The sequence below is a fragment of the Epinephelus fuscoguttatus genome, linkage group LG20 (genome assembly GCF_011397635.1).
Source record: "Epinephelus fuscoguttatus linkage group LG20, E.fuscoguttatus.final_Chr_v1".
In the NCBI taxonomy this organism is placed as follows: Eukaryota; Metazoa; Chordata; class Actinopteri; order Perciformes; family Serranidae; genus Epinephelus; species Epinephelus fuscoguttatus.
The window spans coordinates 28,087,561-28,104,760 of NC_064771.1; the positions used below are offsets into that span (position 1 = coordinate 28,087,561).

At 38.5% G+C, this 17,200-nt stretch overlaps 1 protein-coding gene and 1 long non-coding RNA gene across 2 annotated transcripts in view; one reads left to right on the forward strand and one right to left on the reverse strand.

The window, feature by feature from the left end:
* LOC125881175 (uncharacterized) overlaps positions 1 to 17,200 on the forward strand; it is a 261,696-nt gene that overhangs the window by 175,722 nt on the left and 68,774 nt on the right. The window contains exon 2 of the long non-coding RNA XR_007448209.1: positions 4,807 to 5,816. This is a non-coding gene — a long non-coding RNA (uncharacterized LOC125881175). The remainder of the gene's footprint in view (positions 1 to 4,806; positions 5,817 to 17,200) is intronic.
* On the reverse strand, positions 3,552 to 16,947 carry sfxn2 (sideroflexin 2). Its single transcript, XM_049564169.1, has 12 exons — positions 16,807 to 16,947; positions 11,538 to 11,797; positions 11,028 to 11,198; positions 10,835 to 10,933; positions 9,222 to 9,297; positions 8,641 to 8,726; positions 6,589 to 6,649; positions 6,412 to 6,478; positions 6,270 to 6,319; positions 6,130 to 6,179; positions 5,979 to 6,026; positions 3,552 to 4,430 (listed from the first exon to the last, which is right to left on the reverse strand). The coding sequence occupies exons 2-12, from the start codon at positions 11,690 to 11,692 to the stop codon at positions 4,331 to 4,333; spliced, it is 963 nt and encodes a 320-aa protein (XP_049420126.1). The 5' UTR covers positions 11,693 to 11,797; positions 16,807 to 16,947; the 3' UTR covers positions 3,552 to 4,330.

The following is a 17,200-nucleotide window of genomic DNA, read 5'->3' on the forward strand; positions in this document are numbered from 1 at the left end:
GAGTATGTGGGTTGCGCCCATGAAAAATTTGTCAAATCTTCTCTGCCAATGCCAAACAGCTTTTTTTTTTGCTTTTGCTACTGACTCTTTTTTTCAGCTTCGGGTACCGCCAGGTGCTGACAATCAGGTGCCTGACTGGCGAGATATCGAGATGAAATTCTGCAACCAAATCTCCACAGTGTGGGACCCAACTCTGTCCTCCAAGATGACAACACTCGCCCCCATAGAGCAGGGTTTATCAGAGACTACCTCCAGAATTTGGGAGTGGAGAGGATGGAATGGCCTACTAGCACCCTGACCTTAACCCCATTGAACACTTGTGGGATCAGCTTGGCCGTGCTGTTCGTGCCAGAGTGACCAACACAGCCATGTTGGCTGACTTGCGACAAATGCTGGTTGGGATGCCAGAATGGGATGCCATCCCACAGCAGTGTGTGACCAGGCTGGTGACCAGCATGAGGAGGAGGTGCCAGGCTGTTGTGGCTGTGTACGGTTCTTCCACACACTACTGAGGCTCCTGTTTGTTAAATGAATAAATTGTTAAATTGTCAATATGTCTTGTTTCCTCAGACTTCAATATCCAATCCACCAAACAAGAGTCAACAGTAAAAAAAAAAAAAAGCTGTGGCATTGACAGAGAAGATTTGGCAATTTTTTTATGTGCACAACCCACATACTCAGCTCTGCTGCTCATCCCATAAATGCATGTCCCTTACAAATGCGGCACTATTCAAAAGGCAAATAAACAGGCTTTCCAATGGTATAAGATTCATTGCCAAAAAGCATTGTTACAACAAAGAAATTATCTACCAAACACAAATGTCCTTACTTTTTGTGCTTAGTTTAGATGTCACATGTCACCAGCAAATATGACACACATGTTTTGGTCTTGTTTCCGCCTTCAAGGGTACTGGACAGCTATTTTTAAACACCTTTCTGAGGCATTCAGCATAGTGTTGACACCGTGTGCAGACATAGTCATTTTCGGAGTAATTCCATGCCCCCAAATAATTAGGAAAACAACAAAAGACAGCGTTGCCTTTGCATCTCTACAAGAACATGGAGAAAATTAAGTATAGTCTGATAGGGTCATCTGGAAAATTTGAGAGTGTCCAGGGCCCTATGACTACATGAGCAAATTTAGGACATTTCAGAATAAATGAAATATTTACTGATGGTGCACACGTTGTTACTGAGATACATAAAATATACTACTGTTGAGAGCTTTCAGTACAAGGACTAGAACCAAATTTTCTACTTTGGCAAAGAATGGACATAACTAGAGTTTATAACCTCTTTTACAATGGGAGATTTAAAACATCTACAATATATTCAATAAAGATTTCTACTACTACTTACAGGTCAGACATTTTCAAATGACTTTCACCTGCTAGAGAAGTTTTTTTCTGGATCACAAAGGGCAAAAGCACTTTATATCAAAATTTTTTCTCTGAGATATTAAATTTGAATCTGGACTTGCATGGTTGAAGACATCTTGGTGCAACTTGCTCTCATCCAGAATTTCAATTTGCAGTAGATATAAAGAGTTACAATACAATATCCTACATTATCCTACATAACATTTACATATCACCACATATTTATAGTACTGTATAAAGCTGGAAGTTCACCAACTTTCAGGCACTATAGGTTACATTGCCTGTAAGAATGCAACTAAATTGAGTTATTCTAGAGGGCAGTAAGCACAAACATCAGTACAGCAACAGGTCAACAGGTGTCAGCAAATCCACTTTTATGTCTGCTTGGACACATCCCTGACTCTTTAACAACATAAGTAAGTAGTTCAATCACTTTTTATGCTTGCAAGGAATCAATCATGGTGAATTGGTTTGGAGATGACCCTCCCTCTGTTTCTGTGTGGGAATCTTTGGTCTCTGATGTACACTGATGGATGGACTTGTCTTTTTCTGCAGAGGTGGAAGAACAGGTGGAATCACTTGGACATAAAATGTAACATGAACTTACATGGATAAAAATTAGATAAATGTCCGTACTGGGGACAGCAGATATTAACCTGATCGACGCACACAATAATTACTTAACCTTACATCATTGTGCCTCTTTTTTTCTGTCTTCTGGACCAGTAATATTACGGTTTGTAAATCGGAAAAGTTTGAATTAAAAATATATTTATCTGTAGTACTGTTGTCCATGTGGGAAGGTTCTTTGTATTCTTTTATTCTACTCCCAGCATTAAAAGCACAATAAAGAATCAAAATAAATTACTAATATTTCAATGTGTGTAAAGAAATAAAAAGAAAATAATGTTAATGTTGGAAAATTACTTCCTCAAAATCAAAATAATAAGCTTTATTTCACATATTTAGTGTGTTTAATATATGCACCAATCCCCAAAGTGAATTCCTTGTGCGTGGAAATCTACTCTGTAATAAATCTGATTCTGATTATCCATCACAATTGTCTGTAATACTCATATCAGTCACAGGGACAATTTTAATGCATAATGTGTCATTTTTACTTTTGATATTATAAGTGCATTTTGCTGATAATACTTTAAAATACTTACATTTGCTCCTACCTTTCAGATAGGGGTTTCTGTGTGTCTCTTTCAGCCCTGGAACTGCTGCTCTTCCCCGTGGTGTACCCCAAGGCGCTGTCTTAGGTCCTGTATTATTTAATTCATACATACTTCCGCTTGGTTAAATTATTAGCCAGTGCTCAGGTATATCATATCACTGTTATGCTGACAACATTCAACTGTATGTCTCTTTAAAGACAAACTTGCTGTCCTTCAGAACTGTTTGATTGCCATCAAGGCCTGGACTGTCAAACAACTACTTACAATTTAACACAAGACAAGACGGAGGTCAACCCACATCACTCCCATTTTACTTTCTTTACACTGGCTTCCCATCAGGTTCAGGATTCAATTCAAGACATGCGTTCTCTCATATGGAGCCCTCCACGGTCAGGTACCTGAATACGTCAGTGATCTCCTCCATCCATGTATTGTCAGTAGGTCCCTTAAGTCTTCTGACCAGGACCTACTGGTAGTCCCCCACTCCAGACTCGAACAAAAGGTGATGTGTCTTTTAAGTAGTGGCTATCTTCCATTAGGTTTATAGTCTGCAGTCTCCTTAGAAAATTAAAAAAAAAAACAAAACAACTTAAGACCCTACTTTTCATAATGGTCTTTGTACCACCCTACATTGTCCAGTGCTTGTTTCCTGGTGCGTTTCTCTTTGCTCTTTGTGTTGCTCTTTTTTTTTACTTTCTTTTTGTTGCCTTGTTTTATTTGTTATGCCTGTTTTTATAGATTACATGTCCCATTGTTTGATTTCTTGATTGTAGTTTGCAAAGCACTTTGTGAATTTCATTCCTGTTAAAAGGTGCTGTATAAAATATGTTACTATTCTTACTTTTACTCAGGTAAATGCATTACTTCTACTTGAGATGGAGTGATTTTACACCATGGTAGTGGCACTTTTACTAAAGTAAAGGATCTTGGTATTTCTTCCACCACTGTGTGTCTGGGTGCTGCTGAGACGACACAAAAAAAACCCCAACACTTCTTCAAATATTTGTGTGGTTTTATTCCAGCTTATACTGAGGATTGTGACACGAGTCTGAGTTTACACACAGCGACATGATCCAACGGGTAAACCTTTCAGATAAATCATGCAACCAGGTCGTACATCTACCTCTACTGTAGCAGAAGAGGGCAGTGTCCTCCACTTTAATCACACAAACTTCCACATACACACATACATACACTCACACTCACACACACACACACACACACACACACACACACACACTGATGACCGTTTCAGAGTTTTAACCCATGCATAGAAGTATTTCTCTGGTATCACAGTGAAGCCAATACTGGTTTAAAGAAAGTCAAATCCAGCAGCGTTGTTGCTCCTGTCGCTTTGTAGAAGGCACAGATTGTAAGAGAGCAGGAGCCGACACTGATTAAAAGCACTGAAACACAAACAAATGGCGAATGAAAACAACTACAGACGAGCCAGATCCTGACGGACAGACTAACGAGAGGTTTTATCTGGCAAAGTGATGTGCTGTTCCTGAGAGGAGATCATTTGGTGTCTCTACAGGAGAACACAGTGCCCCTTGTACCTGTTTAAAGTAAGACAGAAATAATTTGAAATAAAGAAACAGATAACAAAAAAAGAGACATGACGGATCAAAAATCACCCCACTGATAAGCACCGATTTGATGACGTAGAAGAGAAGAGCATTTCATGGTGACTAATAATTAGAAAACTTATGACATAAACACACATGTATTCGGTTTTGTGTGGTGAAATGTCAATCAGCCCTCTGAGCCTCAGAGGCCTTTGTTGAAGTAGACACATTGTACAGCGTCTCCATACTGAGACCTGATGGAGTCTCTCAGCTCGGGCTCCAGCTTCGACACGGCCATGGAGCTGATACAGACGGACAGAGGGAGGTTTTAGGAGGAAGGAGGGAAAAGAGAAAAAGAAACATGGTGAGTTAGTTTGATTAAACAAGCTAATGCTGGTTTGTTTACAGACTAAGCTTCTCTGAAAAATCACTAATGACAACACTAATGGATTATTATTAATGTGCACCTCCTCCTGTACTGCCTTAATATGCACATTCAGCACATCCAATGCATCAAAACATTGTTTTCTAGTTGGAGCCGCGCCTCGTTTTCAAACTGTATGGTTTGACTAAAATGAACAATGACAGCAATATAGTCCACGATGAGCAGCGCTAAAATCAACCTGCGTAGTTGTCCCTCCATTGTGACATTAGAAAGTGTCACATTTATCTTACAAGTGTACTCTTCTTCAGCGTTTGGTTTACTTCCTGGATTTTTCCCACATGGAAATTCTGACCAATCAAGAGCAGCTTTCTCACACAAGGCATTTGATCTGGTCTGTTTGTAAATGCTGCCGTGAGAACATGAACCAACTCTAGGCAATTATACAACTTTGTGACAAAATTAGTCCCTGATTCAGACCAAAGCGAGACAACTCTAGGTCTGAAAGCATCCTCATTGTATGACTCGTCAAAAAAATTCTGTTTTTCCTGTTCATTCTGTTTCTATGGTTCATGTCCTGCTGCTGTGACTTGGATGGATAAATAAATTAATAAATGAGTATTAATTATTTTTAACATAGTACACTTTCTACAACCCTTCGTAAAACTGTAATTTTGTTATATTTTCAAACCAAATTCTGGCACCCCATCGGCTCATTTTCTCCATATGCATTACTGTCAGTACATATTAAGAAAACTGTCAGTGGTCAGGTTGCATTGTGGGTAATGTAGGCTCCAGATTTTGATAAAAAAGAAGGATGTGTGGAATAAAAACAGACGATATCTTTGGTTCTGCTGCATAAATTCTGATCATTTGTTAACTGTTCATCCTGAGTCTGACACTAACAACGTTCCCATCAATGTATTTTTATGCACATTTTGAAGTTAACGTTATTAAAGCTGTACAGAAACTGCAAAATTCAGTAAAAGTCAATTGTGCTTGAGGTAGTTTTTGGAATTGTCGAAAAAGAGTTGATGCAAGAAACAGGATATGGAAATGCACTGACTGAGCATTTGAGTGACATCAGTGCGCTCAGGGTCCAGGCTGTGTTCAGCCCGACAAAACAGTTGAGTGAGTTGAGCACCCTGTTGTGTTACGCAAGTGCACTGCCCTTTAATGCAGGGCTTTACTGGCATGGGAAACATACGTTCACATTGCCAGTTCAAGTGTGAAATAAAGACAAACACTGTATTTACGGACTGCAGTGTTCACAGCTCCACCTTTTAGTACCAGATCTGTGTGCTAGGTACCCCAACAGAGGGGGGACCAAAAATGGGGACGGTACAGAACGGTTCCTTTTGGTACCATCCACAACTTTTCGACTCGGTGGAAATGGGGCTTAAATCAGTGGACTACTCTTAAAGCTACATGTGTCAGCAGGTGAGAGTACAGAAAACAGGTTTGTTACCATCGCTGAGGGAACAGGGAGCAGGCAGCAGGAACCATGAAGATCAAACTTTAAAAAAAAAAAAAAACAAATAAAAGGAAAAAAGTTATTTTTTACCACGACAAAAACCCTCCTGAGAACATTAACATTTCTGTGACCCCTCTCTACTTACAACCCTCCCACCAACATCACTTGAATTGGTCCGTGGAGATACGTGATTCTCTGTGAAAAGACAAACAGAGTTCGATGAGTGATGCTCACTTAAGCAGGAGGAAGAGGAGGAGGAGGAGGAGGAGGTGATGAAAGTCTAACCTGCATGAACTTGTATTTTTCCAGCCGCTGCATGATGATGGGGAGGATGACTGACAGACAGAGGAGACGAAAGGTTAAGAGAGGAAGAGGATAACTTGAGGAACTCAATATAATATTTATAAGATGAAACTTGTGTGCATACTCATTCCTGGCGCAGCCATCGTGATCCGAGAGATGACCACCTGAGTGATGCCTTTCACCGCTGCTCTCTATAGGTGCAGAAAAAACAAGATTCAAAGACCCTTAATGAATGAGAAAGGAAAACTACTGTGCTTTTATTTTGAAATAAACCAATCACCAAAGTGTCTGGAGTACTGACCGTAGAGTGGCCCAGTTTGTTGCCATTTTCATCTGAGACAGCAATGCCACTCAGAATTTCCCTGGAAAGACACAGAGACAAAATGAAGATGAAGTGAAATGAAAGAGAAACAAAATGGGAAACTTTGTGGTTTCTGATCAAACACTCCGCGCTGCGACACATGTCAGTTGTAAACAGTCTGTAAAACCACAAAGAGGCATCTTAAGTGAACCTTAAGTGTTTACAAATAAACTAAAACGGGGATGTTTAAAGGAAAGACTAAGTTAATGTAAAAGGTACGTTACTAAAACAAAAAAAAAGGGCAATTCCTGAAGTAGTGTTACAGAGAACATACAACAGTATTTAAACCACGCTACAGGTTGCTTTAAGGCAGATTTAAATTGATTTAAATGTATCTGAATGATTCATCTCTTCAACAGCAGAAAACAAAGACATGAATGAAGAGAAACAGTATTTCAGCATCCATGGAGTCTTTGTTGTTCTTCAATACTTCAGGTAAAGCAGCAATGTCCTTTGTATATTATGTTATAGTATAGTTTTCTGGACTGAGCTAGATGCCACTACTGGGTGCTGGACAGAAGAACAAATACAAAAACACAAAAATAGGTCAGTACACCAGAAACTGCTCCTTTTGGAAGTTTTAACCCTATCACCACATGTGACGTCTTGGGCACCAGCCCTTCAGACATGAATGAGACACACCTCTATATATATATATAACCGATGATGGTCGCTCAACAGATCATGTGATAACACGTGTAGCTATACAGAAACACACTGCAATACCAGTACAAAATTACACCACGGGAATACAATACATTTACAAAAATATATTTACAAAAAATATGTTTATAACAAATATGTTTACATCTGCAAAAAATATATTTACAAAAAGGCCAGCAGTGTACGACTCTACTACTCTAGGCACTGCTGGCCTTTTTGTAAATATATTTTTTGTAAATGTATTTTTGTAAACATATTTTTAAAAATGTAATTCTTATAAATATATTTTTGTAAATGTATTTTTTGTCAATATATTTTCTGCAAATGTATTTTTTTGTAATATACTTTTTGTAAATTTATTTTCTTAAATGTATTTTTTTGTTAATGTATTTCTTGTAAAAAAAATTTTTTGTAAATATATTGTGTAAATGTATATTTTTGTAAATTTTTTTAAATGTATTTCTTGTAAATATATTTTATGTAAATATATTATTTGTAAACATATCTTTAATAAATAATTTTTTTGTAAATATATTTTCTGCAAATGTATTTTTTGTAAATATACTTTTTGTAAATGTATTTCTTGTGAATGTATTTTTGTAAATTATTGTATCCCAGTGATGTAATCTTGTACTGGTTTTGCAGGGTGTTGTACTTACTAAGTTTCTGTATAGCTACATGTGTTATCACATGATGTGTTGGGCGACCACCATTGGTTGTATATATAGAGGTGTGTCTCCTTATCTTGTTCATGTCTGATAAAGGGCTGCTGCCCGAAACGTCACGTGTGGTGATATGATTAACATTTCCAAAAGGAGCAGTTTCTGGTGTGCTGACCTGTTTTTGTATTTATGATATTAGATAGCTAAAAAGCTGTATTAAGTGCTGAACACTTCTCTGTTTAGCTGTGAGAGTATAATAGGTGGACAGCAGCAGCCTGTGCTGTACAGGGTGGTAGGAAATACTTAGGAAAAGTCAGAAATTAGGATTCATCCTCTGGGAACCATGAATGTCTGAGAGACAGTGAAACAGCTCATTCTGACCCACCAAAAACAACCTATATTGACCTCTAACTTCATTTTATCCTTTTTTGAGACGTTCTATAAACTTGATTACAGCTGTAAAAAAAGGACAAAATACTGTCTTGTTATGAAACGTCTTATCCATATTAGGATCTTAACACAGAAAATGTAAAAGAGATTGATTGCAGTGCATGATGAGAATATCTGATCTGAGAAAGGCACTTTGATTTCAGCACATCTCAACATTCTAATGCACACCCCCCCACCTCCACATGTATTTTGTAAGCAGTAACACAGTAGGACTTACTGTTGCCTCATCATAGGAATGTTAACACAGTTAGCTGCAGCCACCGCTGCAAAAGGGACCCAGCGCGCTACAAGAGGAGGAGCTCTCTGCAGGAGAGAGTGAAGACAAGGAAAGGTCAGGTGTTACATCACTATGATTTTTACTTTATGATCATCAGCTTTATTTTCTTATTTTACAGAAAGCAGACACTTTCTTGTGTTGGTTTTGTAACCAGCAGTTATCAAAACCCAGAATAAGTATTTATTAAAGTTTCCAGGTTGAAAGTCAGCTTTTACTACAATAAAAGTATTTAACAGGAAAGGTATTTTTATGTGGAAAAAAAAAATGCCTTCCAGTATTTTATACATCTCAGACTAAAACTAGGCAACACCTCATTTTAAAAGTGTTCTCCTGCTGCTGCTGCTAACATGAGACAGGAAACACGTCTGGCTCAACTGTTGTTTCACATTATCCAGACGAGGCTGGTGACAAATTAAACATGAAGAATAACTCATTGAGCACACAAATCTCTCTGTCACTCAGTGCTGTATAATAATAATAATAATAATAACAATAATAATTGTGCCTGTGTGTGTTTGTACCTTTGTGTAGAGGTTGAGTCCGACTGCTGTGGCTAATGCTGTGCTGGTTGCTGTGAAGTAGGCGACTCCAATCTGCCTGAGAGAGACAACAAAAGCCTTTTTAGGACATGGAATATATAACACTGCCAGATTCATCCATCTGTTACACTGATGGCTTTTTGTCATTCTGATGGAGGTGATGGCACCTGATGTTGAACTACTAGTGATGGATTTAAAGACTTATTTTCCAGTGGAGCCTTAAATAATGACGCTTGATGCTTCTACTAAAATTTAATCCACTGGTACATTTTCTCAAATTTCAACACAGTGCACAAGTTTTGAATGACAAGACGCTAACTTCGTAAGACACAAGTCAAGTCGCTAAGCCCCGCCCCTTTGTGATGGCCAAACAAGCTGTTGGAGTAAGCATGGAGCCCACACTGTAACTAACTGCACTCCCTGAAGAAATATGATCATATTTTTGGAACAATGAAAGCGTGATTCCAGAGAGAAGCAGACAGGGGGGTCTATAGTCTGTGTTTGAAGGATATATCCAGGATGTCAAACTGACTCAGCAGCAACAACAGGTTAAAAAGACAAAGATAGTTAGAAGCTAAAGCCGAACTATAGGCTACAGATCACAGTGTAAAAGTGAACCACCACATCACTGCTGATCACCACACAAGACAATGAATATAAAGGGAAACTTTGCTGATATTGAACCAGCTGTGTGGCATCACAGTGTGTTTGGCTTCCCCCCCGTGCTGCTGCTAGCACCCAGATGGGCAGGGATCTCCAGGGGAAGTCAAACAGCGTTCATGTGATGACACACAGCTGGTTGAATATGAGCAAAGTTTCCCTGCTTCCCTTCACTGGTTCCTGTACAGCAGGGTCGGTCTTTGTTTCACTGTTATAATCATTAAAAAGCAAAAGCAGCATGTGTATACATTCAGTAGGCTATATCTTCAGTAGCTAGCTAGCTAACCCTACACTTTTCAGGGTCTGATTTTGGAACAGGGAAGAAACGTTTATCTTTCTCCAACCTCTCCAGGTAACGAGTATCATTAATACACGACGTGCCCCAGAAATTTTAGGTACATCTTAGGTAGCTCTTATGACACTGATGTTTGTTAAAGTGTTTGGTTTTCAGATTAGTTTGATTTGAATTAGTTATCTGATGCCATAAAAAGGAGGTTTCACGTCATGATTGACAGCTACGTGAGTCAATCAGAGTGCTCAAGAGCTATTGTGCTGCTCCTGATTGGTTGGATGAGAGTATGGGTGGAAATGCTGCTGTGCAGACTCTGGCTCCAAATGACATCACCAGCAAAAGATGGCTGCGCCTGTATGGGGGATATTTTGGCTTCATTTTTGTACAGTCATAATTTAACCTTGCGCTGCTGTTGCCTTTATGTTAATGTGGCAGCGTTAAATTCAGACTTGTTGGAAGATATGTGGAAATGTTATTATGTCCGACCCAGGAAGAATTGCTGTTCTAACGTTCAAGTGAAGTGAATCGGAAACTTCTTCAGCTTGTCAAATTGCCATCAGATTTACAAGATCTAGAAGAGTTTGGAGACACAACACATCGGTTCCTTTAAACAGTCCACTGATAGCTCACAGTGAATTCTTACTTGGGAGTGATGGTGGAGGCAGCGTTACGGTTTGTGTAGTTGACCAGAGCGTTGAAGGACTGATTGACCCACTGCCAGAACACCACCGCAGGAACTGTCCTAGAAAACAGACAGTTATGAAACTCTAAAGCTGTCCTCTGTGAAACTGTAGTCATGTAGTAAGAAGCAGCTCATCCTGGTTGCTCTCCCGCACCTGTAGAACTGCAGCATGGCGCCGGTGATGGCCATGCCCCCAGGGACCTGGAAGGACATGCGGCCGATAAGGTTCATGCGGTCTCCAGTGTCTGGGTGGAAGGCTGAGTCGTACAGCTTCTTAGCGTAGTAGAGCTGCTCCTCTGTGGTGCCGGGAGGGATGGATCCTGCCCTGCAGAGGGCCACAAACACACCGACACGTTTTCACACCGTCAACTAGATTCTTCTTGTTGAAACTTGCAGATGGCGGTTAAAAAGCAGACACCGGGGAATGAGCCATCAGGGGAATATACCCCACCCAAAAATGGATTTCACAAGCTGTGTGTCTTATCTGTTCTGCTGCCTGATATATGACACTTCATTTAAACTCATTTAATCTTTAAAAATCTGGACTGAATTAAAAAGTTTTGGATATGGTTTATACATGCAGATAATATACGTATAAATCAAAATATAGACTTATTTAAAGGTATAGTTTGGATGTTTTAAGTGGGGTTGTCCGTTGTCTTACCTGCAGCTCTCTACTAAAGCTTTGGCCTCGTCCAAGCGTGCGTCAGATAAGAGCGCCGTCGTGCAGTCTGTGATGTTGAAGAAGTGCTTCAGTCGGCCCATGAACGTAGACTGATCCCATCGTGGGGCGTCGATGTCGAATGAGCTCAGAGCCATTGCGGTTGTTAAAAAGCGGTTCCAATTTAATGCATTAAAAAGTTAAAGTCTGTGGAGAAGCTCCGTTTACGCTGCAGGAGGTTCCTCAGCAGCTGCAGTCACAACCTGCAGACAGAGAGAGGATAAAAATGTAATAATATAAATGTGCTGTTGAGAATAAAGAAAGCATAGGAGACTGACCAGGCTGGAACTGCAGTAACTCATTCATAGTTAATGAATGAATTACATGCATGTCTCTTGTCTGTTTGACACAATGGGTTCTTTTTTAAAGTCAAACCAGAAAGACCTGATTTAAGCTGATGTAATATTAACAGGTTTTTAGCTCAGTGGGTCAGAGAAGGACAGACGACCTTTGAACTCACATTGAGAGAAAATGAATCGGCAACTTTTTAAACAATTGATAAATAACTTATCAATTCTCAAGCAAAAATATTACTTATTATCTAGTCCCAGCTTCTCCAAACCGATGATCTGATTTTTTTCTTATGCTGAGGAAAGCCCAGGGCTGAAATGTGTCTGTGTCCTTCTGCTGCTGACACGTAAAAGTGTTAGGTACTTTTTTGTGAGTAACTGACGACTTAATTTGCTAATTTTTTTCACTTTTCTTCATCAAGTTTGACTGTAACCTGAATATCTTTGGATTTTAGTTATCCCTGTTTACATGAAGACGCAAAAATGGCTGCTTTTTGCGGCAATTAGCATGCCAGGCCAGTAGGTGGCGATGCACCATATGTCAAACACCATAGAAGAACGTTCTGCGCAAGCACAGTGATTTGTTTTCCTCTTGGCGCTAGTGATAAAAACAATGATAAACTACATTTTAACCTTATGTAGCAGCTGCTATGCACTTATTAAAATTGGGCACAGCAGACGTCTTTGTTTGCCGATGTAGCGGTGATGTTGATGCAGCAGTGCTAAGTTCATTTGTAAGCTCGTAAGTAGTCCCAAAAGTGCTAACAAAACGTAAACAACCTGTTCCACAGAAACAGATATTTTTTAAAAACTTTCACTTTGGAAGCCGTTTTTGAAAATCTCAGTTTTGGCCGAGAAAAACTCCGGTTACGTATAAATGATAGGAGCAAACGCAAAGATAAATACCAAGAAATATACAGAAGCGTATAAACAGGCCCTTAAGTATTTTTATTTTATCAGCGACTCAACACTCAAAATAAAAATCTAAACACCACTGAATTTAAAGCATTGAAATATTTTTAGTTGAAAATCATGTATCTTTTTTTAATGATTAACATAAAATTTCTTAATTTGAACTTCCAAAAGTTTCAAAAGCTTTAATTTTTTTAATGTTCAAAAATTCAGATCCAAAAATTCAAGTTTCAAAATTTAAATAAAATAAAAATAAAAAACAAAAAACAAAAAAATCGATCAGTCAAATTCAGATGTAACATTTCAAGTTGAAAAAATTCCAGAAGATCAGGTTTTGACCACATTTTCTAATTTTTATTTTTCTGAAGTTCATTGAACAACATTTTGAACAATGAAAAAATAAATCAAATTCAACTTTTGATATTACAAATTAAGAAATGTCATGCTTTCAAAATAGTAAATTCAGAACAAATAAATTCAGATATATGGTTTTTTAAAGTAAAACATTTCAATGCTTTTAATTTGGTGGTGTTTAAATGTCAAAATGATGTATTCAGTGGCCGTTAAAAGTCAAATACTTGTGTCTCCTATTTGTTTTTTAGTTTTCTAGAGCTGCAGCAATTTGTCATTTACTTCAGAAAAAAAATCACCAACTATTTTGATGACTGATTAATTATCTCAGGTATTTTTGTCTTATATGATAGTCAATGAAATTTTTTTTATTTTTATTTATTTATTTTACATTTTTTAGACTAAGTGACGGCAGATTAAACAATAATGAAAATAGCTGTGACCCTAAATTATCCATGTTGGTACTGAACCTCAGCGAGTCTGCGGTACTAACCCACTCTCGACCCTGTGAGAGTGGTCTTTGAGATATTGTGTGCACCGCACTGAGCTGTAGTTTTTCGGCTCTCCCCTCCCAGGCTGTTGGACTTGCTGCCAACATGTGCCCTTGGGATCAAACCCCAAACAACCCTGAACAAACACAAACTCTTGTTTCTCCCTAAAAAATTCTCATGGGCCTAACTTCCACTAGAAATCATTGACCACCTCCTGGTAAATGGTTCCATGGGCTGTAATTTTGGGTTTTTGCAGCTGCAGCATTCTGCCTCTTATTACACAACCAGAGGAACCAGAACCTGCTGATCTCAGCTTAAACTATCCAAACACCCCGCTGTGCATCTTCACATTACATTACTAATCATTTACTGTAGGTGCTCAGTGAAATCTCACAACAGAAACCTGCCATATGTGGTTTAATCTTTGGTAGATAAAGGGCGTATGAGGAGAGGAGCGTATCAGTGCTATCTGAAGGCTCAGCCTGGCTGGAACTGGATCGTCTCTGCTGCTGTTTGTTTAGAAAGTAGGGTAAAGGCCCGCAGAACGTTGTGGGGGACACTGAACATGAGCCAATGTCAACGCGGCCCTACATCCCTCGACATAATAAGAGTATTAATACAAAGACCTGAACTCACAGAATGGGCCTGCAACTAATAATTATTTCAGTATTGATTAATCTGCCCATTATTTTCTCCATTAAATGAATAATAATTTGTCAATAAAATGAAACATGCTTGCTGTAATTCCCCAGAACCCAAGGTAACGTCTTCAAATGGCATGTTTTATCCAACTGACAGTCCAAAAATCCAAAGATATTCAGTTTATTATCATGTATGACAAAGAAAAGCATCAAGTTATCACATTTAAGAAGCATAAAACCAGCAAATGTTTGCCTTTTATTGGGTTAAAAAATTATTAAATCAATTATTCGATTACTAAAATAGTTGCCAATCAATTTTCTGTCAATCAACTAACCAATTAATCAACTAAGCGTTGTAGCTCCAAACACACTGGACAAGTTATTTTCATGATCAGCTCACCTATGACTAATCGCACCATCACGATTAGTCGTTTAATTGTCAACTATTGAATTAATCTCCAATTAATTTAATTGATTCAGTCAAGAAAGAAGAAAATCAAGTAAAAAATTCTCTAATTTTTGCTGTTTAATTAGAATATCTTCTGGTTTCTTTACTCCTCTATTACAGTAAACTGGATATTTTTTTGGTTGTGGACAAAACAAGACATTGAGGATGACATTTGGGCTTTGGGAAACAGAGATCTTTTGACATTTTATAGACCAAACAAGTAATTGATTATTTGAGAAAATAAACGACGATGAAAATAATTATTAATTGCAGCCCTGATAATTAATTGTTTACCCTATAAAAAGTTTGTAAGGAATAATGGGGTGTCTGTTGCTCAGAAGTAGAGTGGGTCGTCCACTAATCGGAAGATCAGCGGTTCGATCCCTGGCTGCTCCAGTCAGCAGGTGGCACCTTGCATTGTAGCCTCGGCCACCAGTGTGTGAATGTGTGTGTGAATGGGTGAATGAGACGTAGTGCAAAAGTGCATTGAGTAGCCAGAAGACTAGAAAGGTGCTATATTATTACAGTCTATTCACCCTTTACCATAATTTTCCAGAGCCCAAAACTGCAGCTGCACAGTTGCTTGTTTTGTCCAACGGTCAAAAACCAAAAGATATTATGTTAATAATTACATAAAAACAGCGAGAAGCTTAAAACGTTTCACATTTTAAAAGCTGGAACCGCTAAATGTTTGATAAATGACTTCAGAGAAGAGTCACCTGTCATAAAATTAGTAGCCGATTCATTTTGTGGACTGTTGGCTAGGTGTTTCAGCACGAAAACATATCCGGAAAAAAAAACTAACTGAATAAACCTTAAGCATTTTCACTGATATAGTTGTACAGTTTGCGACACTTTGTTGTCCACAGATCAAGAAACTTGTGTAGCCTATGCATAATAAACCATTTTCAATCAATTTATAATCACACAAACACCTTAAATGTGAATATTTGCTAGATTTTTTCCACCTTCTTTAATAATAAATAGAATTTCTGAATGAATAACGACAGCTGCGACGATTCGTCAATCTACAGAAAATGTGTTTTGATGATAAATTCATCATTTCAAGTCATTTTTTAAGCAGAAATACCAAACATTCTCTGGTTTTCACTTCTTAAACATGAGGATTTCGTATTTTAATTCAACATATATGACAGTCATATTAACATCTTAATGTTCTGGATTGTTGGTCGGACAAAACAAGCAAAGCGAGGGGAAATACTTGTTAGATGTAGCTCTCGCAATATCAGAATATTTGGCTTTTGGAAACAGCAATGGACAGCTTTCATTACTCTGTGATGTTATTACATATTCTTGACAAACCCCTGAAGATATTTTTATTGTAATTTTTCAACTCTGTTTCTTTTATATGTAAATAAACTGGTTTCTGGTGTTATAGATCAAATGATTAATCGATCCTGAGCCTAGAGAAAACCTTGAAGTCGCTGCTAAAGACCCACCTCTTCTTGCTGACATACATTTGAGCTTGATATCTTAGTTGACTCCATCCTCTCTATTGTGCTGTTTGTTCTCTACTAACCTTATTGTTTTCCATTGTGGTTTGCTTCTGTGTTCATCTGTTTTGGTAGTCTGTGTTCTACAAATAAAGTTTGGCTTGACTTGAGGAGAATGGCAGTAATTGAAGGCAGGAGATTGTAAATCTAGGACATGAACAGGGCTTGCAGTCTGACAATGAAGTCTGAGATCAGTCTTGAGAAACTGGATCTGCAGGCCAGAGCACAGCCAGCAGCTGAATACATCTGGATAACTATCTACCTAAAACACAACAGTATGTGCAGGTTAAAGCTCGTGCATGCACCACGTGTTAAATCACACATACAGCTCCTCTGACAGAGGCATAACCCTGATGTGCGTACAGAAAGGTTAGTCTTGTGACATGTCTACCGACCAAACTGTTGTGAAAAGAGTTAAGACATGTAAGTCGGAGCTCAGAGTGATGCAACTCATAACTCAAGTTACCAGCTGACCTCTGCAGGAAGCAACATAACCCAACAACACAACGAGCCGTAACATCGACACAGGAGCTGCAATCTTTAGAGGCAAAACCAGAAAACATACCTTAATGAAATCCCTCCTGGGCCGCCTTTCAGAGCAACCTGACAGGTAATCAAATGTGCTCGTGTGGCATAGTAAAGACATGTGCACGTGGCATGCCCTCCTCCAATCACGGATCGGGGCAGCTCCCTACGTGAAAACCGGCGAACGCCGAGCTATGGTGTTAGCTGAGTTTACAGCGGCTTTTCAACTGTTGTGTTAACTAGCTAGCTAATTACGTTACCTTTTAAAAAAAAAAAATAAATAAAAATGACGTGTTGTTCAGCGTCTCGTGCAAACATGAAACGCATTAACACGAAGTTATTTATTTTAACGTCTGTAAGCAAAACCCGTCCACAGAATAAAACATTGGGAACTATTCCTGTCTGTATTTGACATATTTAGCTGTTAGCAGCTA